Raw genomic sequence first — 25,053 nt, 5'->3', positions numbered from 1 at the left:
TATGATGGAACCGATTAAAAAAAGAAAAAACAACAGAAAATACCCCCTATGTTGTTGAAAACTGAGTGTAGGGGGCGCCATCGCTCCGTAGGGAGCACAATTACAAAGTTGGGGGCCCCTAAGTTGTTAAGCACCACACAGTAAAAACAATCACATTCATACTTCAGTGTTTCCCACATATTCATTCATGTGTAGCAGGCCTATATCTCTATAAATGTAGCGTGTCATTACACCTCCTGTACATTTGGGGGCAGTATGCAACGTCTCCGCCAAAAAAAACAAAAAAGACAACGTGGTTCTTAAGGCACTTGATCAACCAGAGAAAAAGACAACGTTGTAGAAACAGGAGACGAGGCTTAAAATTGCATTTTCGTTTTTTGACCGAAAACACTTTCCCACCGAAACATCGCAGAAGAAACAGGAAGTTGTGATGACCAATGATGATCTGTAAACAGGTCAACGTGTCATTAGGATTATGTATACATGAACGGGTCACGTTAAACATATTTAGTATTTTATTTTAAATGATATTGTGCATTGATGGAATGTCACTGTTTAATAAATATTGTCTTTTTTTTGTCTTTTATTTATTTATTTTAGAAGCATTAATATTTGTTTATGCAATTCTAATGCTTGAATTTTAGTGAGGTTCGTAACATTGAGAGCCATAAATGCAACAGCACTAATACATGGCATAATCGTCAGTTTTGGTTTTCACATTTTTGGTTTTGTCCAATAATTTTCCTCTGAGTTCATCCCTAGTTATTATAAAAGATGTTTAAACAGCTCAAACTAATGTTATATTAAGTTGTGTCTATATAAATGTAGCTGGAAACTCAACATGTGCATAAATATGAACTCATGCTTTTTGCAGCGTTAGCTAACAGGCTAACTAACAACAGGCTAACCACTTAATGTGTGTTGAGCTGCTGCTGTTGGTTGGGCAGTTAAGTTACCTAGCTTATTTATTCAACATGTTAATATTTATTTTTTTATTTAAGTAAGCAGATGTATACCTTTTATAAGCTGACCTATAGAAAATCACTCCTGACTCTAATTTTTGATGATTCTTATTCTTTGCCATTGTGTGATATTCATAAAAATAAACTGAATATAAAGCTGTTTTTATCTACTTTAGTTGTTTTGGGTTTTTTTATCACTGATATTTGACACAAGACAAGATACATTTTAATGAAAAGTTTTTTTAAGACCTTAAGGGAAGTTAACGTTGTGACTTGGTTAAAGTAAGGAAAGGTTCAGCGCTTTGAGCACAATGCAGGTTAGTATCTGATAGCTCATTTAAAAAAAAATATTTTAGTTTTTTTATTTTTCATTTTAATTCTGGTGCTTTTGAGCTGCATGACCTAATGACGTCCGTCTTTTCTGCTACAAGTTATTAAACCATCTAATGGTACTTACCCACAATGCTTTTCTCAGGTGCAGGAGGCACGATGTAGCCTACGTGAAGGTACTTGGAGGCCAGTTTACTGTGTAGACCCAGAAAATCACTGAAACGCCTTTTCACTGAAAACTCTCTCTGCTTGAACAGGGACATGGAAGTCTGAGAAACAGGAGAAAGATTATATCTAGTATATCAGTATAATGTCAGTACTACCCACAGAACATATATTGATCATTAATCAAATTACAAAGAGTTCATTAAGAATAATATATAAAGTGGAATTCCGGACACCTACTAATGAGCTGTTTATAAAATCTATAACAATAAAGGTTATGGAAATAATAAGGTTAAAAGTGTTGTTCCTAGTAAGAAATAAAAGCCTTCCATTGGGTATTACTGTATATCACTGTTTCAACTAAGCGGTTTATATTTTTCAACAAAATACATTTTGAATAAATGTTAAAAGATGTGTTTCTGTTTATTATGTTAAAGTTTGGAATCATCTTGAGGATCACTTTAAGTTAATAAGTTCACTGCCTATGTTGAAAAATGATTTGAAAAACTAAATGTTTTGCTTCTATTGAAACATGAGTTGATGAATAATGCTGTTATTGATTTGTTTCTATAGTGTTTTTTATATAATGCTGTTTGGGCTCTGATAAGCAGTGGCTGCTTCAGCTCATTTCATTTATGATTGTTAAAATAAATGTTTATTCTTTGTATTGAATTGTATATGTTGGATGAGAGCCAAGAACAAATAAATATTAATCAATCAATCAATCAATCACTGTAATACATCAGCCTGCCAAAGAACTGTACACAAGGAATACATTGAAACTGGTTATTGTGCTTTAAACTAAATGTACGTTTAACTTTTGGTTTTGCATGATGAGTAAAATACAGACAGTGTACTTTAACTTTTACCTTGGTCGTCACTTTGTAGGCCATGTATGCATTCATCCCATCACCTAGGAAACACACACAGATACACATCTACTTATACACACGTCCACACTAAACCCAGCCGAAAAACGTGTGTAACAACTTTACAATTTCATTTTCAAAAATCACATTCTACATAAGTCGTGACGAGCACAAAGCTCTACTGCTGAGAAGATGGATGGATGGACAACACAGCATCATTATCAAAGCCTTCAGGTTTTATTTCTGTCACTATATTCATGGAGCTCCTTTGTTTCTTTAGACGTCAACGTTTCTGATTATTAGGAACATTTCTAAAGGTTCTGCAGACCTTCAGTGGCATTGCATCAATAAACTGTAAAAGCCATAATTTGGGAAAACAAGGATAGCAGCATAATGGCTGGCCTCCTGCAGAGATGACTCAGCATTTTTCTTTCAACATTCCTGGGTTTGTGCTTAGCAGTAAAAAACATAAAGAGGAGAAAATAAATAATCATCATATCCAACACTTTAAACACAGAAAGAGGAGGAAACAACAGGGGGTGATGGGAAATGTGATGGAGAACCTTCACCATTGAACAGAGGTGATGAATTACAAATACTTTGTTAATGTTAATGGTGACTTTTTACTTTCACACCTTACTTTAAACAAATGTCTCTTTACATTTTAAAAATGAACTGGTTACTTTTAAGACCTTGTCACTCAAACTAAACACATTTTTATCAGAACGACTCATTCCCACAAACCTGGAGATCATGATTCTCTTGAGGATAAATAAAAAATATTGGTAGTTTGAGCTTTTTTCTGTTAAGCAGGTTCCTTAGTTTTATAGTTAACATTTGCAAGTTCTTAAAATTGTTAAACTCAAAACTGCTCTGGGTTTAATTTAGGGCTGCACGATTATGGCCAAAATGATCATCACGATTATTTTGATCAATATTGTAATCATGATTGTAATCACAATTATTTATCATGTTAGTGAAAATCTGTATTTGTTTCGCACTACTTAAAAAAACAATATATGAACAGTTTACATTGCAAAATTAAGCTTTAAATAAAAATTATACCACAAGAAAATAACAACAATTTAAAATGTACCAAGGGTTCACTGAATAAATACACTATTACAGTGAGTGATTTCACCAAATGGAACTCAATGGAAACAATCAGCTCTCAGTGCCTGATCAGAAATGCACAAAGCACACATTTTAAATGTAAATATTACCGAGAATCAAGTTAATTTAATCGTGGCAAAATCGTGATCATGATTAAAATTGTGCAGCCCTAATTTAATTGAACATATGCATTTTTTTTTCTTGACACATTTTATTTACAAATGCTATTTATAATAACTGCTAAATTCTCCAGGTGTTCAAAGGTAACATTTCATTTATTTCCATGAACCAGTTTACTACAAGTTCTTAAAAATAAAAAATATGAAATTTACTGGTTTAAAAAAGCTGTCTTTATGGAAGCATATCTGTACCATAATTCAATTTAAAATGGATTAACAGAACTCATAAATAAAATGAATAATGAATAATCCAAACTGCATTTTAATTTTCTTCTTTAAGGATGCTCATTTTGTAAATGCAATTTTGATTATTTATTTCCAAGTTGATTTACGAGTCAAATATTGCAGCTACAACTTTCAATGCATTTTAATTTTCTAAATTTCCATTTAAAATTGAATTTTGGTACCTATTTGCTGGGCCATCTTTTGAAAATTAAAACTTAAATGTAATTTCCCCGGTGAGAACAGCAAGCGTCAATGAATGGCTGAAAACTAGGCTCATGAGACACACAAACACTTGAAAGTGAGCATGCGCAGCAAACAAAAATTAGCTAGGGACGAGCACGTAGACGGCCTTACGTCAGAATGATTGACATTCAGAAGGACCAACACGATCCACCCAGAATTTGATGCCAAAATAACGTCCTCCACAATACCTTTAAAGCAACACTGTGTAACCTTTAGCCACTAGGGGCGCTAGACCTGTAACTTTCACGTCAAGCGCCCCTAGTGGCAACAAGCGTCACAGCACTGTCGCAAAAATCAACAGTCAGTCAGTCAGTCGGTCCGTAGGGACAGCCTCCCTTGTCTTTTGATTGTGTATGCAGACAGTAGTAGACCTGTTGGTTGAAGAGAGATCATCAACTCACTATTAAAGAAAAGTAAAGTTAGTTTATGGAAGTAGGAATCTGTGGCTCGCGCGAAATGCCTGAAGGTGCGTTCACACCCAACGCAACTGAGGTGACTGAAGCAATTAGATAACATTCAAATCAATGTAAATGATACAGTTATCCCCCCACAAGCGACGTGACTTGCGTGATTTGAGCGACTTGTCAAGCGCGACCTCGTCACTCAAAGTTGAAAAATGTTAACTTTTTAAGCGACTTCAAGCAGCAACTCTCCCGTCCTTCACTGTCTATAGAACCAAGGCTGCAGCCCCTCCCTCCCGCTACAGTGCAGACGGCTGCAGCAGAGGGCTGTACTACAGTGGTTAACTTCTTGAATAAGCCTACATTCTGAGTGAACTCGTACTTTAGTAACTACGTAAGTTGATCATTTTAACCGTAAAAGCAGAGCTGTTTATGATAAGTGCTGTAAACGTAAGAAGGAAAAGCAGTTATCAGTCACATGACCTGGCCAACGATGGTCAATCTTCTCTAAACTTACACGGGCGGTATTTGAAGAGGGAAGCCCCGCCCCGCTCTGACCATTGATACTGTCAGCGCTGTATATTGGCCTGAGGAATCATTTAAAATAACTCATATGGGTCAACTCTGTACGTCACAGAGTTCACAGTTTGGCTTTAAGTTACAAAGTGAACAACCTTAAAGAAGAAAATGAAAATTCAGTTTGGATTATTTATTATTTATGAGTTACAAAATACAGCTATATTCTGAAAATTAAAAAGCATTGGTTAATCCATTTTAAACTGAATTATGGTCCAGATATGCTTCCATATGTCTTATTAGTGACAACTTCAATACTTTTACCAGAGTCATTTTTATTCAAGTATCTATACTTTTTACTTGAGTACTGAAGACTAGTTTTGCCACCTCTGGCATTGAGCAGCTTTCTGTTCTTGTACTGGGTGAACCACGTACTCACCAACTTTTTCAGGGTCTGACACAGATATATTGATGTCAAAAGAATCATCGACTTCTTCCTCTTCAATCTGCACAACACACACACAACACACACGCAGCGTTGTACATTTATCCAAACATAAAGTGTCAATAAACACTAAGAATATGATGATCCTCACCTCATCAAACGAGGAGTGTGTGAACATATCGTCGTGAGTGTGTCCAATACGAGGTGCAATGACAGAAGTGGGGGGTGTGATCGGGGTAATGGCAGGTGATGGTCCATCAGACAGGAGGATGTCCCTCTCTGGACTGTCCAATGAAACCTCTTCTGTTGCCTCTGACACCAAAATAAAAAATTAAGAAAGAGAGGAAATGTTATAGGTGAGATAATTCATGTACCGTTTGTTCTTTGGTTATTCCGTTTTAAAACCAAATCAAAATAACAAATAAATGCTTTGATTATTTTGTTTTACTGACTTAAAACCGAAACATAAATTTTTGATTTTAACATTTTTCTGTTTGTGAAATATTTGGATATTTACGGCGGCCAAGCGTTCGTAGCGACGTCGCTTTTTGATCCTTTGATGTCGGCTCTTCCTGTCATTGTGAAGCAGAATTCACCAAGCGTTGGATTGTTCACCCACTCATAGGGAACGTGAGCTGGGTTCAGACCGTCGTGAGACAGGTTAGTTTCACCCTACTGATGATGTGTTGTTGCAATAGTAATTTACGATATTTAGAGTGAGAACTAAAGTGAACTACACGTGGTTTCCCTCCCCAGGTCCAGGACCAGGTCTCCTCTCACAATAGGACTGTTTAGGATTTATTTAAGCAGTTTTCTGGTCCTGCTCATGTTTTCATTCAGTCTGTGGATGTTTTAGCTCGTAAAAAGCTGCTCACATTTATGTTTTGTTTTATGGTGTTACGGTCAAAATAGTATCCAGATAAACTGGTGACTGACTATGGACTGTGAGAAACAATAGATGTTAGAACTTCTACCATTTTGCACTATTGCAAAAACAATTACAACTTTGTTGAGTGCAGTAAAATGTTTATTTTGCACGTTATAATACTGCTAGCCACTAACGGCAGCCGTCAACACACACAGAAGTTCATCACAAGAAATGAGGAACACCAGTAGATTCATTACACCACCTGTGGTTCCTTTAATTACATATCATGTGCATGTTTCACGAAACATCCATTTTTTGGTTTTGATTTATTAATAACGTTTCTATACACCAGTTCATCACTAATGTGACTTTGTTTCTTTTTATGTCAGGGAGCAAAAGTCCACCCAGTCACCAGATTATCTGGATACTATTTGGACTGTAACACTGTTCACTATCAATCAATCAATCAATCTTTATTTGTATAGCGCCAAATCATAACCAATGGTATCTCAAGGCACTTTACAGTAGAGCAGTCTTAAGGACGGACTCTTCATTTTATGGATACACACATATGCATATATACGTAAATACACATACATATGTATCCCACACCCAACATGAATTCATCATGGCGGCAAGGAAAACCTTCTGTTAAGCAGCAGGAACCTTGTGTGGATCCCATTCCTATGATGAACAGCCATCCACGTTATGCTGTGTTGGGTGTGTGCAGAGGAAAGGGTGGAGACAGAGTTGTTGAGACTCTGTAACTCCACACTGAGGATCCCACGGACCTGCAAGACAAAAGCCAGAAGGAGAACAGGAGCAAACACACAAGGGAAGAAGCAGACATAGAGGGAGTGTTTGAAAGAGGAATGGGACCCTCTCCGGTCCCTCTCTAACCTAAATGACCTCTCTCTTAACGCCCTCTCCAACCTCTCTCCAACCGAGCATGCCAGACCCCCCCCCCCCCCCCCCCCGGCAGTCTATGCCTATTGCATCTTAATTATGAGCTATGAGCTGGTTCCTAACTAAAAGCTTTACCAAAGAGGAATGTTTTGAGCCTAACCTTAAAGGTAGAGAGGGTGTCTGCCCCCCGAACCGTGGTTGGTAGATGGTTCCAGAGAAGTGGGGCCTGATAACTGAAAGCTCTTCCTCCTATACTACTTTTAGAGACAAATGGAACAACGAGTAGTCCAGCATTTTGAGAGCGTAGTGTTCTGGGGGGATTGTATGGCACTACAAGCTCCTTGAGATAGACTGGTGCCTGTCCATTTAGGGCTTTATAAGTGAGAAGAAGAATCTTGAATTCTATTCTATATTTTATGGGAAGCCAATGCAGAGAGGCTAATACAGGAGTAATGTGATCTCTTCTCCTAGTTTTAGTCAGTACACGGGATGTAACAATTCACTCAACTCCCGATACGATTTGATTCACGATACTGGGTTCACGATACGATTCTCTCACGATTTATTTTACAAAATGGGACTGTAGACAATTTTTTTTTTGGGAAAAATAGAAAATACTGTACTATTTTCCTTTTATTTTTCATTGTCAAAAGATTTCATTGATAAACTATTCAAAACAATGCAATTTAACTAAAAATAAATCTTGAATTAAATAAATAAAGGAATAATACAAATTAAAATGAAGCCGGTTAATTTAAATTCTTGTTCTATAATAAACAATGCAAAACTGCATAATAGTTATTTTTCTTTTTAAAAGTGCAACTGAAAATGTATTTTGTGCCTTAACAATTGGACTTTAAAAAAAAAAAAAAACGTGATTACACTGATTTACGTCATATTTGTTTGGACCAGCAGAGGGCGCTGGTAACACAGTGGTCGGTTGGCATGCAGATATCTTGCAGTGAAGAAGAGAAGCTATGCTAGCACACAGAGCTAATAGAAAAACGTGACTTTTACAGATATTCAAGTAATATTACAGATATTCTTTCGGTGCTTAAGGGGTAATGAATCATTTATTAAAATATTTAAGAGTAGAAGGCAGCCAGAAAGAAAGTATTAGCAGACTCCGCCTGACGCCTACATTTATGGTTAAAAACAGTACTGCGATTCAATTTTCATAAAATCGATATCAACCGTGATACCTATGAATCGATTTTTAACTGCCTTACGATTAATCGTTACATCCCTACTGTTCACAGATTCAGACTTCCAGCATCAGTAACTCTTTAACAAAACGTCATCAACACACAAATTACACCTCTTTACCATCAGTGTGAGGTGGACAACATGATACAAGATCATTTTATTAAACACAGCAGAGTAAAAGTCCGCCCCCCTGTGTGTCCACTCTGTGTGGTGAGATTAAAACATGAAGCTCTCGTCATAGTTTCCCTTGAACAGAAAAAACACTGCTTATCTGGTTTTCTGTATTTCTGTTTTGGTTTTAAGTCAGTAAAACAAAATAACCACAGTGTTTATTTGTTATTTTGATTTGGTTTTAAAACAAAACAAGAAGACAGTCATCAACATCCCCCGCCAGATTAGATGTCCTTATAACTCACAACCTTTTCCTAAATGTCCTAAATCTAAGAACTTAGATGTATACATACAGTAAGAAAATATTATCACACCAGAATATAAAATTGCATAATCTTATGAAGATACCTCAAACAGAGTAAAAAAAAGGGAATAACTCCGGAATAATTGATATTTGATTATAATTATGCCTAATTATAATTGTAAGTTTACAAAATCTGTTGCTGTGGAAATCGTAATTAAATTGTAATTGAGTTCAGATAATTTACTTTGTAATTGCAATTGTCATGAAAATTCCAGAAAAATTGTCACTTATAATTTATTGCAAAACTGGTGACCCATGGTTACAGTTCTACACATGCATAGTTAATAATTATTAAAATATGTTTCATATCAAGATTTACCACATTTTATATTGTACATTGTATTGTGACACAAAAAGGCTCAGATGCCCACACCAACAATATTAATACCTATATTTTCAATGATTAGGAAGCCTAACAAGGTAATCAATAAATAGGAAAGAAATTAGATGATAGATATTAGTTTTTAGTGTATTTTACAGCTGATTTAGGACCTGTTAGCATCTAAAGCTAACACAAGAGAAAGGTTAACTTTTATTAGGTTAATATTTCAGGCTTAGTAATTGTGATTAATTGGAATTAATTATCAATTACATGATTACAATTATAATTGACACCAAACCTGGTGGAAAGGCAGGAAAAAACTATCAGGAAAACTAATCAAACTACGGTAATTACTTTAAAAACTAAATTTCCAACTCGAGCATAACATTAGAGCTTAGAGGTTAAAGTGATAAATGTCTGACATATTTTTAAAGTTAAAATGTGTTTTTTTCTCTGCTAATGAGGCAGAATCCTGAGGGAACTCAGACTCTTTAAAGTTTGAGAGAGAAAACATCCAGAGGAAAAGCCCAAACTCAGCAGTTCTTCTCCCTGATGCAGCAGGTCGTCATCATCGTCTAAAGTAAAGCCTTTGGTTTTTATATCTTTAAGTAGAATGAACCGATATAACTCATGTGTGACAAAGCATCCCTGAGCTCCACAGGGAGGCTTTCAACAAGCAATGAAAGTTTAGTCCAAACAAAGGATGTGATCTTTATGTTGGTCATGTGATAGAGGGACATCTCTAACTCTCTATGGATGATATTTAATGTTTCTTTAATGATTCCTGTACTTTTCTCTGCTTCTATTCCACTAAATCCCACCCATGGGGGCAGATGGTCTCCACCTCTGAATCACTTTCCTACTGTTCAAAGTCACTTTTTCCTCTCCATCATCGTTTTTTTTTTACTGTAAAAGCTATTTAGGTTTGCTATTAGTGTAATGAGATGAAATAAAGTTAGATTCAGTTGAACAGCATGAGAATAGCAGGATCAAAATAAATCAGCATTTTGACAGAAAAAGCAGATTCTTTAGACCAAAGAACATCTTGTCATTGAAAAAAATGTAACTTTGTAGCTTATATTCAGGGTAATAAGGTGCTCCAGGTGGGAGTAGACTTTGGCACCCCACAATTGATGAATTTCCCATGGTACACCCTGCTTTAAACAACCTGCTGGAAAGACTAGGAGTTTAATTAGCAAATGTATTAGAATCTACAATTTAAGAAATGCAGATTCTACATTTAGAAATATACAGATTTTGGAATTTTTGGATTTTGAAATAATTCAAGCATTTCTGTCTGCACTGGTGTTCAGAGCTGACTGTAAAACATTTGAATTAAATCACTGTTCAAATATTAATGCTTGTGTGGGTGAGTTTGTACCTGCAAACAAATCCTCAGGGTCGTCGTCAAAAAGGGCGTCCTGGTTTGGTCCATTGGTGTTGGCACTGACGTCCTCTGTAGATAGACTGGCTGGTTGGGACTAGAAACACACAATAAACAACAATAAATACAAATATCATTTGTTTTAAATAACAGTGTCATATTTTCCCCTTTAATGTTATTTTCCCTCTGTTCATCTTTATACTTAACAACAGACCAAAATTAAATGATTTCAGTTGTTAGTGTTAGAATAAAACAGGGATGTCAAACTCATTTTAGTTCAGGGCCAAACACGAATAAGTTGATCTTAAAGACGGCCACAGACTTTTGGTAGAAAGAACAAGTAATTTCAATCTTAATGTAATCCAGTTTGCATTTCCACGCATGAATTATGCCTAAAATATGATAAATATGAAAGAAACCGACAATATGCAAGCAATAAGTGACAGATATCAGTCTGTGCAAGATCTTCACTTTAAATTTAATAGATTATTTGACCAATTTTTATTTAATTTGGGGAAATTTGGAGGAATAATTTGAGGAAAATGGCAGGATTTAGGAAAAAATTAAGAGTTTCATTCAATTTGTGTATTTGGAAGGGCTGAGATATCAATAATTTACACAATGATTGTGTACCTCTTTCTCTTATTTCTGAATCCAAGTCCCCCCTTATGTCCAAATATAACATTTTGCTCCCAATTCTGTGACAAAAACATCTCTAGATCATAACGATGGCGTGAATGAGTGAAAACGCACATTTTAAAAAATCTAAGTTTGTAAATAAGTGAATGAAACAGTATTTAGTTCCTCTTGAATAGATTTATTTCTATAGTTTTGATCATTTCTGTTCTTCTCTCTCCTGATGTGGAACCAACGCTGACTTTTGTATTTTTACTTCATGTTTTAATCAAGATTATTTCTATCATCATTTTGTCTCTTTCGTCTTATTTTTTGTCTTTTTGTTGTCGGTTTTGTGTGTTGTTGGTATTTAAATTATTCTCTCTCAATGTGTGTGTTTTTGGTGTTATTTTGTATGTTTTTCTGTTATTTTTGTGTATTTTCCTCTGTTGTTTTGTGTGTTGCTGGTAATGGTATTATTATCTCTTAGTGTGTGAGTTTTTGGTGTCATTTTGTGTGTTTTATTGTTGTTTGTTGTTCTTTTTATTATTTGGTATACTTTTTGTCATTTTTGTTTGTTGTTGGTATTATTTAAATTTAAATATATTATTTAAATATTTAACTAAAAAACCCGTATTGTTTCTCTCTCTAGTGCCCCCATTTGAGAAACCCTGCTCTGAAGGGCCGAATTTGGCCCCTGGGCCTCGAGTTTGACACGTGGAATAGAGCTCCATCACTCCTCTAGATGAGGAGTTCTTCCTAAACACAACAACACATCGTGTTGCAGTTTAAAACACAAACATTATGTGATAAATAAAGTGTATTTCCTTCACTACACAGAAACTACACTTTCAGCCTTTTCCCAAACAGCGACGAGGAAAATGGAAGCAGACTGGAAGCCCCATGTGTGCCATCAGTGTGCACACTCAACATATTCCACAGAAGACACTGGAAGAAAAGCAGGTTGTTCAGTGTGTGTCATCCATCCTGCTGAAGTACTGAGCTTCCTGTCAGCCTCAGAGGAAACCGCCAGCTGCTCCGGCGAGAACAATAACAGCAAAATAGATCAATCATCAGTAGCAGCAACAAGGCTTTATTTCTAATAAACTCAATCCTCTACGGTTGGTACGACTCACTCAGTAAATTAAAGAAACACAACGTTAATCTGACCCCTCCCCCGCTGCAGAAACAACAATGTAGAGAACTGCTCTTAAATTATACACATTCAAGGTGTGAGTAAACTAATTCTCCTTACAACTGCAGGTTAGTGCACCCGTCATGTTGGCTAGGGCCCCAAGTTTGAGCCAACCAGTGCATGGCGCACCTAGTGGCCAAATGATGCACTTCTATTGAGCTCAAAAAAGTGTTTAAATAAGATAAACCTGAATGATTAGAGAGGCAGACATGGTCCTCACAAAGAGCTCTTTCAGCCACCGTAGTTTTACTTTGAATTTCTTTATTCAGTCCATCTGGGACAATCTCACGCCTGCGGCCATTGTGCGTAAGGCTGACAGTCATTGTGAGTAGAGATGCACCAAAATGAAAATTCTTTGCCGAAACCGAAAATGAGAAACCCAAGGTTGAAAACCGAAACAGCAATATAACGTATTATGCCAATTATTATTCCCATTGCATTTATGGGTATATGAGCAAGTACTAAGCACTAAAATTATAATATTGCAATTGTATAAATTAGTATTAATGTATGGAGGACAAGGAGTGCCACAATTAAACAGATAAATACACCGTTCATTAATTAATTAAATGTGCCAATAATCAATTAAATCCATTTTATATTTAATTTTCATTTTGAAATGTATATGAAATATAAATATTTCACTATTTATGTATTTATGTCATGGTCTGGTGTTGTAACACTTCATGAATTAATTTTATCTTTCAAACTCGCTCGTCAAAGTCTCTGTCACGTACTTTGGTAAATGGAACAAATATCAAATAATGTTACATAATGAAAAATGAATGAACGAATGATACACAGATTGTTTTAGCTCTGGAAAATAGTACAACTGACAAGCAGGTGCAAACACACACGCAGAGATCAGCTGTAGTAAATGTTGACGCAAAACACAGCAGAGATGAAAAAAGCTCCAGTTAACCTTTCTAGAATAAGAAAATAATTTAAATAAAACAATAGTCAATATTAAACAGCCACTGAATGAGAAAATAAAGTGTGAGTAAAGTGTGTGTGAGGGAGGGAAAAAGCTGCACACCCGCGGCGGTGTGTGTGTGGAGTCTGGTGACGCTACGATGGAGAGAGGATGCTGTGCGCGCAACGGACGCAACGCTCCAGTGATGTTTGGACCGTCAAACTCTGGTGTCACGTTGATGAAGGAGCATCAGCCAGAATCAGCTGATCAGATGCGTAATTTACGCAGTGATGGAACAATGTTCCCATATGACAGTGTGGTGACTCAGCGCTGCTCAGACCTGCTGGATGATGTTCAGTAGATCATCTTCAAATGGAGCTGATCCACTGGTTGACAGACTGTGTAGCTGTATTAACTCAGATCAATGGTAGATCAATAGGATGGTTTCTGTTCAAATCTGTCTGTTTTTCATGGACTGATCAGAGCAAAGTTACAGGTACTGTACTTATAGAGCACCCACATTAAATTAGCTGGAAAAATATCATTAGGTTTTAATGTTGTTTAAAAAAAACAAAAAATAACATTTTGTTTATTTAGTTTTCTACATTATTAAATGTTTGTGCAGCAGACAGAGAAGTCCATCTGTCTCCAATTTAACTTCTGTGCACTGACGTCTCCACAATGAACAAGCAAAACGCTCATTTAAATAAAGGAGGTCTGCACCAGTTCTGCACGCGCACTAATCATTGCAGCAATCTTAGTGAATTCCTCGCAGCAGGTGACGAAACTGTGTCACCAAAGGATTTAGGGACACACCTGGTTTACCACCCTTTATTTCAGATCTCAGTGAATCCGCCCCTTTATGTAGCAAAAGTCACAAATATTTCTTCATTAAGAAGATTCTTAAAGGAGAAGTACCATTTATTTGGTGATTTATTTTGTTTTTGCTTTAAAAACTTCCACAAACGCTGATACTCTGTAATATTCTCTGCACTAGATCTTCACACTGGGATAGAAATGTTCCACATCTTGGTAAATTGTTTGGAAGAATTGAAGTGAATGCTAATGGTCATGTCCATTTGTAATGCTTGAACAAAAAACTACTCATTTTCATTTCCCTTTTTTCCTTCCTTCTTACTGAGAAAGTTCATCACACTTAGGAAATATGAGTAATCCACAGCAGTTTAGGAGTGTGAAGCAGTTTGGAAGCATGTATGAGTTGGGGTGTTTTTTTTTTTTAAATGTTGCTCTGTTAACCTCTATAGATAGATAGATATATAGATCAATAGAATGAGCACTGAGCAGAACACATAGGGTTCAAGGAATGGAGAGCCTCCAATTATCCGAGAGCGAGTGAAAAGACTTTCTGAAAAGGATATCGCAGCATTGTAATTAACATTATTTTTAGAATTTATTTAAAACTAATTTACACTAATAATACCCTTACATGCATTTCTCGTGCAAGATCTGATGTGATAAAATTGAAAATGAAAAAAATCGATGTGACATGAACACTTACAGACATGTTTTGGGACAATATCACACGTATTCACAATATTTCTTACCGTACAATGGGTAATGGAATCTAAGGCCTATGCTACTAATCTAGATAATTATATCCTGGATTAATCTCCGTTAGCGGGATTCAACTAACCAAACGTTCCCTGTCAGAGAGAAGCTGTCCTACGAGGGTCGATAACAACATGCTAATTTAAGGCAAGTGTTTTCAGCCTCTGTACGTGAGCGTTCATATAAAAGGGGTGGAGCTTGCAGCATCTGACCAATCAATGGAGAACCTAGTAGAGTGAGCGTGTTCACAGGAAGAACAGTTTATGATCTTAAACAAATATAATGAATATAAATCCATGATGACAGTGAAGGGCAACAGTGTTAGTGCAGCGCACCAGGAGGCGGATCCACTTCATAACTTGTGCCTGACCAGGTTAGGTGTTGCTTCAGTTAAAAATTATAATAACTAAAATCCAGAATTCAGACCAAAGACAACACTGTTGTTACAGAAAAGGCAGGAATGAAAGAACTCAGACAGGAAGCTGCTGATAATGTTAATGTATAAAAGTGTGACATTATTTATGATATGAATCCATTAGATGATAAACAAACAGCACTCTGCAGTTAAACTTTATTACAGCACACACGTGTTTTTATTTAAGTAGACCTCTATCACACACTGGGATGAGAACACATTGTTTCACTGTAGTATGTTCCTGATGATGCAGACAACCTCACTGTAGCGTATGAATTAATTAATTACTTACTTTACCGGTTTGCGCATACGGAGACACAGGCTACATCAGCTGACTGTACATCAGGCTATCAGATATAAATGTATATATTTCCTAAATGATGTCATCATTAAATTAAAGGATTGCATCAATGTCTAATATTATCTCTCCTGTCAGCGTCAGATCAGATCCACACAGTGACGTGTTCACACATCACCTGTTATCGGACAGCTTGCTTTCTAAAAGATCTGATTGGTCAGGAGGCGGGACTTTAGCACTCGCTCAGATCCTAGCCAGAGAAAAACCTGCTCTCGAACAGGCTAGTCATTGAGCATAAGTTACCATGGTGATTTAGTTCCGTAAGACATTAGTGAGCTTCGTAGTCAAGCACACACTGATTAAATCCTGGAAGTTAGCGCGATAACATAACATAGGCCTATAATGTCTAGCGTTAGCGAGTTTAGAAAATAGCTGAACATCAAATCTCGTAGAAGAGCTTATGTGATCTCAGCACGTTTGTTGTGTTTGTTTGTTTTCTAGAATACTGTCGCTAACTCCATTAACCATATTAGGCATGTCTGGTGCAATTTTGGGAAGTTTAATTTAATTGTCTGTGATGACAAAAAGCTGACGCAACAGAAAACCTGTAAATAAGGTGAGAAATACCCAGACGTACTGTATACTATATCAGACATGAGCAACTGCTGGCCCGGGGGCCACATGCGGTCCTCGCTCTAAACAACATAAATACACAAAATGACTGCAAAAACACAACAACAAAAAACAACAATAAATAAGCAAAAAATTATAAAATTACAAAACAATAACAAAAAGAAATAAATCGAATACACAAAATGTATGAACAAAATTAGGACAAAAATACACAAATTAACTCATAATACTGAAAATGACAAAAAAAAATAACAAAATGAGAGGAAAATATGCTAAATGACTTAAAAAACACATAAAACAACAGAAAGCGCAAAATGAGAAAAAAAAAATTCCAAAACGACCATAAAAAATAAAACAAAACAGTAAATTACACCAAAAACACATGAAATGACAACACAAATGTATTGTTTTTCCCTGTTAATGCTCAGATTGGTCATTAATCTGAATGCTGACATTAATATTGATCATGTGACCCTCTGATCAGAAAATCATTTTTTTGTGGCCCTGCTGTGATAAAAGTTGCCCATCTTTGCTACATGGGGACATTTTTTAAGTGTGCACACTAGTCATACTCAACCGTCCCATGATGCATTGGGAGCTGAATGTAAAATGGTCCTGGGACCAGCTTCATGATAAAAAAACAAAAACATCCCCTTTTCAAAATAAAAGCATCTCTTCTTGTCTTCTTCAGATTTGACTTCAACTTTAACACCATATTGTATTTTGAGTTTATCTCAACACTTCGATTTTGATCTTGTTGTTTTGACTTTTTCCTTGAATTTAAGGTTAACAAAAGAGTTCCTGTGTGTGTGTGTGTGTGTGTGTGTGTGTGTGTGTGTGCGTGCGTGCGTGCGTGCGTGCGTGCGTCCTAAGCAGTTTGTTCAAGAGCTGAAGTCATGCCACGCCTAAAAGACAAGGCTGTTCCTGTGTTTACACTTTGATAGTTTGAATATCAAAATAAACGTCACCTTCTATAATGTAAATAATCATCTGTGCATCTTTATTTATATTTATATATATATATATATATATATATATATATATGTTTGGGACATTATCGCATTAATTGCTATTAATTATAAAAAATAACACATGTAATCACTTTTTGCACTCCAAACAGTGTGGAACCTTTCTCATGTCATGAGTTCCTGGTGTACCCATAATACTGATGCACAAACCACAACACAAGAAACAGGAGAATTTTAGTTTAGTTTTTTAGTTTATTTCTAAAACACAGACTATTTCAGACTAAGTTAATCAGCTTCATCAGTTGCTCTGTTTATTTCATAATATTTACAGATATTCTAACTATTTTACAATGTTCAGTTTATACTTCTCTGGAATGTTCTGGAATAAGTGATGCTTTTTTTTATTTTTTATTTTAATACAAAAACACAATTTGTTTTAGAAAGTTTAAAAAAAAATCCTGAAAAGCATGAATATTGCTTAGTTAAGTTTAAGTTAAAGTTTTATTTTAAATTATGTTGTTTTGAAGGGGTCTGTTTTTATTCCTCATTCTTTTCAAGATAAAAGACTTCATGGACAAATTAAAATAACTCTAGTTCTACTGCCTAAGTCAGGTCTTTGCAACCTTGGGGCCAGGACCCCATGTGGGGTCGCCTGAAATGTCTAGTAAATAAATTTAAAAAAAAAAAAAAGAATTACTGATTTAAGATACATTTTTGAATACTGATTAATTGTTGTTGTTTTTTCAAAATAAAACAACGTACAATCTTTAACTGTATTCTATTGATAAATAAAAACATCTACATCTACTAATAACACATTAGGACCTTACTCTATTTCTGAAATACCGCTACCGTGATCTGATTGGTCGGCTATGATGTGATGCATATGTTTAATCTGATTGGTCGGCTATGATGTAATGCATTTGATTGTTGTCTGTCATTGTCATTTAATTTTTATGTAGTCTCACAATATCTGTTGATCGTTTTAAAACAAAAAATATATAATTTACTCAGTAACGGTTTGATGTAGAAATGTAATTAAATACTTATTTTAAAACATACTTAAGTACAAGTAAAATTACACATTTAGAAATATAAATAATAATGATAATAATAATAATAATGCATCAATTTTTGGGGGGGACTAAAAGCCACTTTACAGAATACATAAAAATAAAGAAATATAGAATAAAGAATACAGAAGTACCCATAAAAACAACTCCATCACAGTAACGTGAGTACTTACTTGTAATCAGTTACTTTCACGTCTGCTTCTACTGTGACTACGATTTAATTAAGCTACTTTTTACTTGTACTTGAGTATTTTATATATGATATAATCAGTAGATATATCAGTTACACCTGTGCTGACAGGTTAAAAGTGTTATTCTGCCTGTCTGAAGGTGTTTCTGTGTTCCCAGGTTACATGAACGCATCACGCTCACCTGTGTGACTGTCACCTGACGCCCCTGGTGTGTGTGTGTGTGTGTGTGTGTGTGTGTGTGTGTGTGTGTGTGTGTGTGTGTGTGTGTGTGTGTGTGTGTGTGTGTATCATCATCATCACTACCCCCCCCCCCCCCCCTCCTCCTCCTCCTCCCTACCTGAGTGCCGCTGGGCTCGGTGAACAGCTCCTCGTCCTCTCGGTCCGTGTCCGCCATGTTCGCCTTGTTTCCAGAGGCTGGTTGTGATGATGTGGTAGTAACACACACACACACACACACTAACACTAACACACACACAGTTAGTGAAGGAACGACAGGAGGTGAGCTGACAGTCAGCAGGTTTACACTGCTCGTCACGTGACTACCGTGGAAAACTAGAAACCGCGCGATGTCTCACTCTGACGGGATTTAATGGAACCATTTCCTACTCATCAACGACTCATGAGTGTCATGGAAACTTTAAAAGGGCAGAAATTAATTCCCGCTTTTGGCCAAACAACTATTACTGACAGTATATAACATTTGTACAGGTAAATCTAGCTGATCATTTAGCTAATTCATCTAATTAGGGTCACATTAAAATAAAAACAAGTCTGAACACTACGAAATTAAATTCATATTTCAAAAGGAAAGTCATAATTTTATTACATTAAACAACTAATATACATATACCAAATAAATCAAAGAAGCACACACCTTAAAATATGACTTTTATCTCAGAACATATTATATATATATATATTTTTTTTGTTTGTTGCAATATAAAATTAAAAAACTAAAAAAAGAGACAAAGTGCTACATATTACCACAAAAATAAATGTAATAGGATGTGGGTGAAGGAAAAAGTTCAGTATGTGTGTGTGTGGCAGAGTGTGTGTGATAGTGTTTTCTCAGTAGGTGAGTGTCTGTGTTTGGAGCTTTTTAAAGAATCCTGAGCTCAGCATAAAATAAGGCATAAATACTGTAATTAAACAGAAGAGACAGGGTTCCATTTTAGCTTATTTTTTTACCCTTTTTCTCCAACTACACCAAACTTTCCATATGGCAACCTATTTTCATCATATATATATATATATATATATATATATATATATATATGGCCTTTTTTTTCCAGTGGCTCTAATCCACTTAATGAAGAATGATCAAATAACAATAAATCTTCTCACTATAGACGATCTTTGTCTCGGAACCATGTTCATGTTTGTGGTGTTCTAACCGGAACAATGTCAGTGTGACACAGTGAACAAACCCCTCATTAGATAGACAAGTTTACATAAATGTGTGTTTAACAGTAGTTATTAAAGTCACTCTGAGGTGTTTATCTGTGTTTGGACGCTTATTTACTGTAAACACTGACTGTTAGCACTGTTAGCATGGATGCTAATAACGAGCTATCAGATCCATATCTAGACCTGGATTTCTACCGAGACCCGGAATCAGACCCGGACCTGGATCTACACTTATCAAAGATGACCATTGAAGGTAAAATACAGGTTAAACATTGTAGATTTATTACATTGGTCAGTAGCTAAACGAGCTGTTATTTTACTACAAATCACAACTGACTGGTGGTCAAACAGTGGTTCGGTGCTTTAACATTCAATAAGTCAATAAATGGGCTAAAAACACTGTTTTCTCCTCTCACCCCATTAAGGTTTACCTTTGATACCAGAAACAATTCAAAATATATATAAAAGTACATCCAAAATATTATAATCTATATATAATTAACCCAACTCATTTTAGAAGATGTTCTGCAGTTATTGAATATCCAGGTAATTGAGTATTATATCGATGAATGGAATAATTGGACAAAACATTAGTTTGCTTAATTAAAGCTAAATTGTATTGAACCAAAAATGAGGGAAAATACATTTAATAATAATAATAACAGTGTTATTGGGTATGAACTGGTTTAGCACTATACACTGTACGTATATATTAGGGCTGCACAATTAATCAAATTTTGATTAGCGATAGACCAATATGGATTTTTTAGGGCTGTTTTTTTTCCATCAGTCTTAGCCGATACCGATACTGACTGACCATTTTTTGGAGCCGATATTTGGAGCTGATACTACTTTTGCTCTCTCAGTTCATCATAAAATTACATTAAGATGATAACAAATGGGACAAGTCTCATTTTTTTTTTTAAAAAAAAAAAAAAGGAACACTTAATTGAAAGTAACAAAAGTGAGACAGAAAGAAAACAAGTAAAAAAAAAAAAAAAAAATGTAACAAATATTAAAAGGTGACGTAGAACAAGTAAAATATATTTCTACTCTCTGTAAATAATGTGAACGCAGCAGCTGCATCGGCCGATCCACGTAAAAAACACAATAATCGGCCAACAATATTAGTCTATCACCAATAAAGATGTATGAGAACAGTATTAATATCATCTTATTTCCCCTCAGGGATCAATGGTTTACTGAATCTGATCAGGTTTATTGATTAAGTTTTGATCAACTTAATTTAAGTGATCCTGATGACATCATTCCAGATCATAATGATTAAACAAAAACAAATGGACACAAGGATGTTATTTCACCATTAGTGTCAGAATATTGTAACACGCTTTAACATTCTACCAGAAATTACCAGAAAGACTTATGTATGTAATAAAATAAAGTATTAATGCACTACACCAGTAAATTATCCTCACATGTTCTTCTTCACGGGTTTTAATTCATGGTTCTCCTGTAACTCCACAGACTCAGACGTGGCCCAGAATGACCAAGCGGTGCAGGTGGAATGTTCCACCAACACCTGTGGCGTAAACACTGACCCTGAGTGGGAGAGTCAGGTGGCGGCCATGTTTGAGTACTGCTCCAGTCTGAAGGAGGAATACGAGTCTCTGGCTCAGAAACAGAACAAGGAGGAGGAAGAGAACGCCAAAGACAAACTCCAGCTGCAGATGAGGAAGGACGAGGCTACGCGTCAACATCAGGTAACGCACACGCCCCTCGGTGACAACAATACTAATACAACTATAACCAACACGCGCTTGTGCCGTTTTCAGGCCCTTTTGGATAAACTCGACTCACTACGAGTGAAGCTGCAGCTGAACAACTCCAAAGCCTCCAGGAAGAACTTCCTGACCAAGAAACAGGAAATGATGTCAGAGAAAACCAGAGCAGAGGAGGAAAGAAACAGGTGACTCACGAGATCCATTAAAAGTAGCGTTAATTATTCACGTAAAAACCGGATTTTAACTTAAACGTTTGAAGCCGTTAAACCAGTACTTTTCAACTTTGGGGTTCGGACCCCATGTGGGGTCACCTGGATCTTAAATGAGGTTGGCTGAAATGTCTAGTAATTGATTTTGGAAAAAAAAAAATATATATATATATATATATATATATATACATATACTGATTAAAAATGCATGTTTGATTATTGATTCATATTTTTCAAATACTTTTTCAAAATAAAACAACACAATCTTAAGCTGTATTCTATTAATAATAATATGAAAAATAATAATAATTAAACGAATACAATAGTGAGGATGCCAATGCATCCTCGCTAATTAATTAGATGTTGTAATGAAACATGTATATCTGAGCTGGTAAAACATGTCACTAATCCCTACTTTAACAAACATGATCAAAAACTAATTCTAGAAAAAAAGTCTTGAGGGTCGCCAGAAACTCTTTATATCAAAATGGGGTCACGATCCTAAAAAGGTTGTGAACCACTGCTTCAAGTATTGATTGAAGTAGAATAAAAAGAATATAGTGTATTGGTAAACCAGGAACTAGTGAAAAGAGAACGGCTCCGTGCTGTTTGGAGTCCAAAAAAATAAAAAAAAATTATAAAAATAAATAAATAAATACAAATATATATATATATATAGACAAAAGGCTATAAAAAGGGAATCTAAAACATTTCCTCTGTTGATCAGCCTTGTCAAAGAGCTGGAGGAGAGTGAGCAGAAGCTAACGGCGCTAACAGTGGAGCAAAGGGAGGAGCAGAGCAAGTGGAGGGAGGAGCTAGAGGAGCTGAGGAAGGAGATGGAGCGAGTCAGGAAGGAGACGCAGAAAGCTCAGCGTGAGAGTGTCCAGAATGAGATCACAGCTATGGAGAAACAACGAGACGCCGCCATGTTCCGCATGGAGGCGTGGCTTAGTGAGGTACGCTCAGCACCAGTGTGGACTCGTGTACCGTGTGTCCAACAAGCAGCTAAGTGTGTTGTGACCCCCTACAGGTGGGTCAGTACCTGAACGTCCTCAGGATGGAGTTCCCACAGCAGTATTCTAAGGAGAGGCTAAAGTGGGAGAAGATGGAGAGCACGGTGCGGAGGAACAAGACGGAGCTACTCGCTCGCTTCCAGGACGCTGTGCAGCAGCTGCAGCAGGGCAGGGAGATGGAGACCCTCCCCAAGATGAGTGTCCCCCCTCTGCCCCCCATCCCCATGGTAACCCTTAGAAAACATTGTACTCACTTTATTCATCAGGGTGGAAAAGGGCTAATGGCGCGTTCACACCAAACTACTGTGCCAATCTATTCCCCCTGTCAAAATCGGCACCTCCGAGCTGCGGGAGGGCGGACCGATGCGGTTGAACATATTTTAAAACGGCATCTTTGGTCACCTCTGCTGCACTGAACGCGCGTCCTGAGCATGTTCGACGCTGGTGACAGGCGTATGTATTCAATGAGCACAAGCGTCCAACAACGCGCGTGAGGTATGATTTTGACGTCCGAAATGCGTTTAGTGTTAACGTACCATAAGGCTTGTTTAAACACACACACATCCAAAAGTGTTTTTATTATTGTTGTTACAGTGTTATTAACTCTTAGATTAGCTTCCTATTGAAGAAGAAGTTGATGTAGCACCTGAAGGAACTGTGCTGAGGTCTTTACTTTCACGATGGGTGTATTTTAGGGCCGGGACTTTTAACTCGTTAATTGTTATTCATTAATTACAGAAAAAAACGCTGTTAATCTCATTCTCATTTCATGAGTTCCCAGTATACCCACAACACTGATGCACAGAGCACAACAAAAGAAACAGGAGAACCAGAGGAGAAGTCGTTACTGTTTCATGGGCGTTAATTTAAGTTTAAATAACAAACAACGAGAGTTTGTGGATCAGAGAATCTCTGCTAGCCTCAGCTAGCACCTCAATGCTAACCATGTAGCAGCTAGCACCTCAATGTTAAACATGTAGCAGCTAGCACCTCAATGCTAACATGTAGCAGCTAGCACCTCAATGCTAACATGTAGCAGCTAGCAGGGACAAAGGTCCTAGTGGGAGCAGACAGTGTCTCCAATCCACACTGAAGATGACAGGGTTCAGAACCAAAATAAATAAGTCCATGAGTGACAAATAGTACATTATTATCAAACTAATCATATTATTTTTCTAAGTGTATAATATGAATCTAATGATGTTCTCCTTGTGTCCCACAGGCTGATGTGAGGTTCAGTCAGGTAATGCAGTCAGTGTTGAGACCACCACAGATCAGGACTCCGGTCCCTATAAATCCAGGGGTCCAGTCCTTCCCTCCAACCAGATCTGCTGTCTTTAACGTGTCCCGTCCCCCTTTCCCTCAGCACTACCAGCCCCCCCCTCCCCCCCTGCAGCACCCACCTTCATTCCAGCACATGATTGGGGCTCCACTGAGGATGACGGCCCCACCCAGTTCCTCCCCGTCTCCTCCTGCCCCGCCCCTTCAGCCGGGAGCCCCTCCCCCACCTGCTGCTGGTAAACTGGACAAGTATCTGGAGCGTCTGGGGAAGAGTTTCCCCCAGTGCAGCAGGTCTGACCTGACGCGGTTGCTGCAGCAGGTCAAAGGGTCTCGTGGGACCCTCGCTGGTCTGTCTATGGATGAGCTCATAGAGCAGGTGGGCTTCAAGCTGGTCCAGAATGACCCCCCACCACCACCACCTCAGTTAGCCATGGGCCGCCCCGCGGCGCTGGGCCCCATCCAACGACCTGTGACCTCCCAGTTTAGAGCCAGAGCACCAGGACCACCAGGACCACCCAGGGGTCCAACTGTGGCTCCACGTAAACTCTGCCTCATGTGCCAGAACCACGTGGACCCTGAGAACCGCCACCCCCTCAGCTGCTCCCACACCATCCACAGGGACTGTATCCAGGTGTGGCTCCAGTCCAGCAAAAACAACTCCTGTCCTTTCTGTCCAGGAAAGTGACTGTAGAACGTTCTAGAAAGCAGCTTCACATTCTCAGCTGAGCCTTTTTCATGGACTTCATTGTCTCTATAATAACCATAGTTGTTTATTAAAAATAAAACAAATACTGACAATAAATGTGTTGCAGTGTTTCTCAAATAGCAATACCACCAGAAATGAAAGTCATCAACACTGAGGTATTTGACAACAGGGAAAAAAACAATAACAATGCAGCAGTGATGACCTGAATCTGTCACA

At 37.0% G+C, this 25,053-nt stretch overlaps 2 protein-coding genes across 3 annotated transcripts in view; one reads left to right on the top strand and one right to left on the bottom strand.

Moving 5' to 3' along the window:
- The window catches only part of snx2 (sorting nexin 2), a 46,045-nt gene extending 27,019 nt beyond the window's left edge, over positions 1-19,026 (bottom strand). For both annotated transcript variants that reach the window (XM_028456364.1, XM_028456365.1), the window contains exons 1-6: positions 18,817-19,026; positions 10,607-10,706; positions 5,600-5,760; positions 5,443-5,509; positions 2,327-2,370; positions 1,420-1,561 (exon numbers count right to left, since the gene is read on the bottom strand). In XM_028456364.1, coding sequence (XP_028312165.1) covers positions 1,420-1,561; positions 2,327-2,370; positions 5,443-5,509; positions 5,600-5,760; positions 10,607-10,706; positions 18,817-18,873 — 571 coding nt within the window. In that variant the 5' untranslated portion in view covers positions 18,874-19,026. The remainder of the gene's footprint in view (positions 1-1,419; positions 1,562-2,326; positions 2,371-5,442; positions 5,510-5,599; positions 5,761-10,606; positions 10,707-18,816) is intronic.
- A 784-nt stretch (positions 19,027-19,810) lies between these two features.
- rnf214 (ring finger protein 214) lies at positions 19,811-24,925 on the top strand. The gene is made up of 6 exons (XM_028456363.1): positions 19,811-20,139; positions 21,372-21,607; positions 21,680-21,813; positions 22,565-22,793; positions 22,868-23,077; positions 24,073-24,925. Exons 1-6 carry the CDS (start codon positions 20,031-20,033, stop codon positions 24,814-24,816), a joined length of 1,662 nt encoding a protein of 553 aa, XP_028312164.1. The 5' UTR covers positions 19,811-20,030; the 3' UTR covers positions 24,817-24,925.
- Positions 24,926-25,053: the final 128 nt, after the last annotated feature.

The sequence above is a fragment of the Gouania willdenowi genome, chromosome 9 (genome assembly GCF_900634775.1).
Source record: "Gouania willdenowi chromosome 9, fGouWil2.1, whole genome shotgun sequence".
NCBI lineage: Eukaryota > Metazoa > Chordata > Actinopteri > Blenniiformes > Gobiesocidae > Gouania > Gouania willdenowi.
This window is presented reverse-complemented; position numbering and strand designations above follow the sequence as displayed.

Coding starts and splice junctions, on each gene's coding strand:
- rnf214 (XM_028456363.1), top strand. CDS start 20,031: ATGGATGCTAATAACGAGCTATCAGATCCATATCTAGACCTGGATTTC. Junction 21,814..22,564: donor GCAGAGGAGGAAAGAAACAG/GTGACTCACGAG, acceptor TCTGTTGATCAG/CCTTGTCAAAGAGCTGGAGG. Junction 23,078..24,072: donor CTCTGCCCCCCATCCCCATG/GTAACCCTTAGA, acceptor TGTGTCCCACAG/GCTGATGTGAGGTTCAGTCA.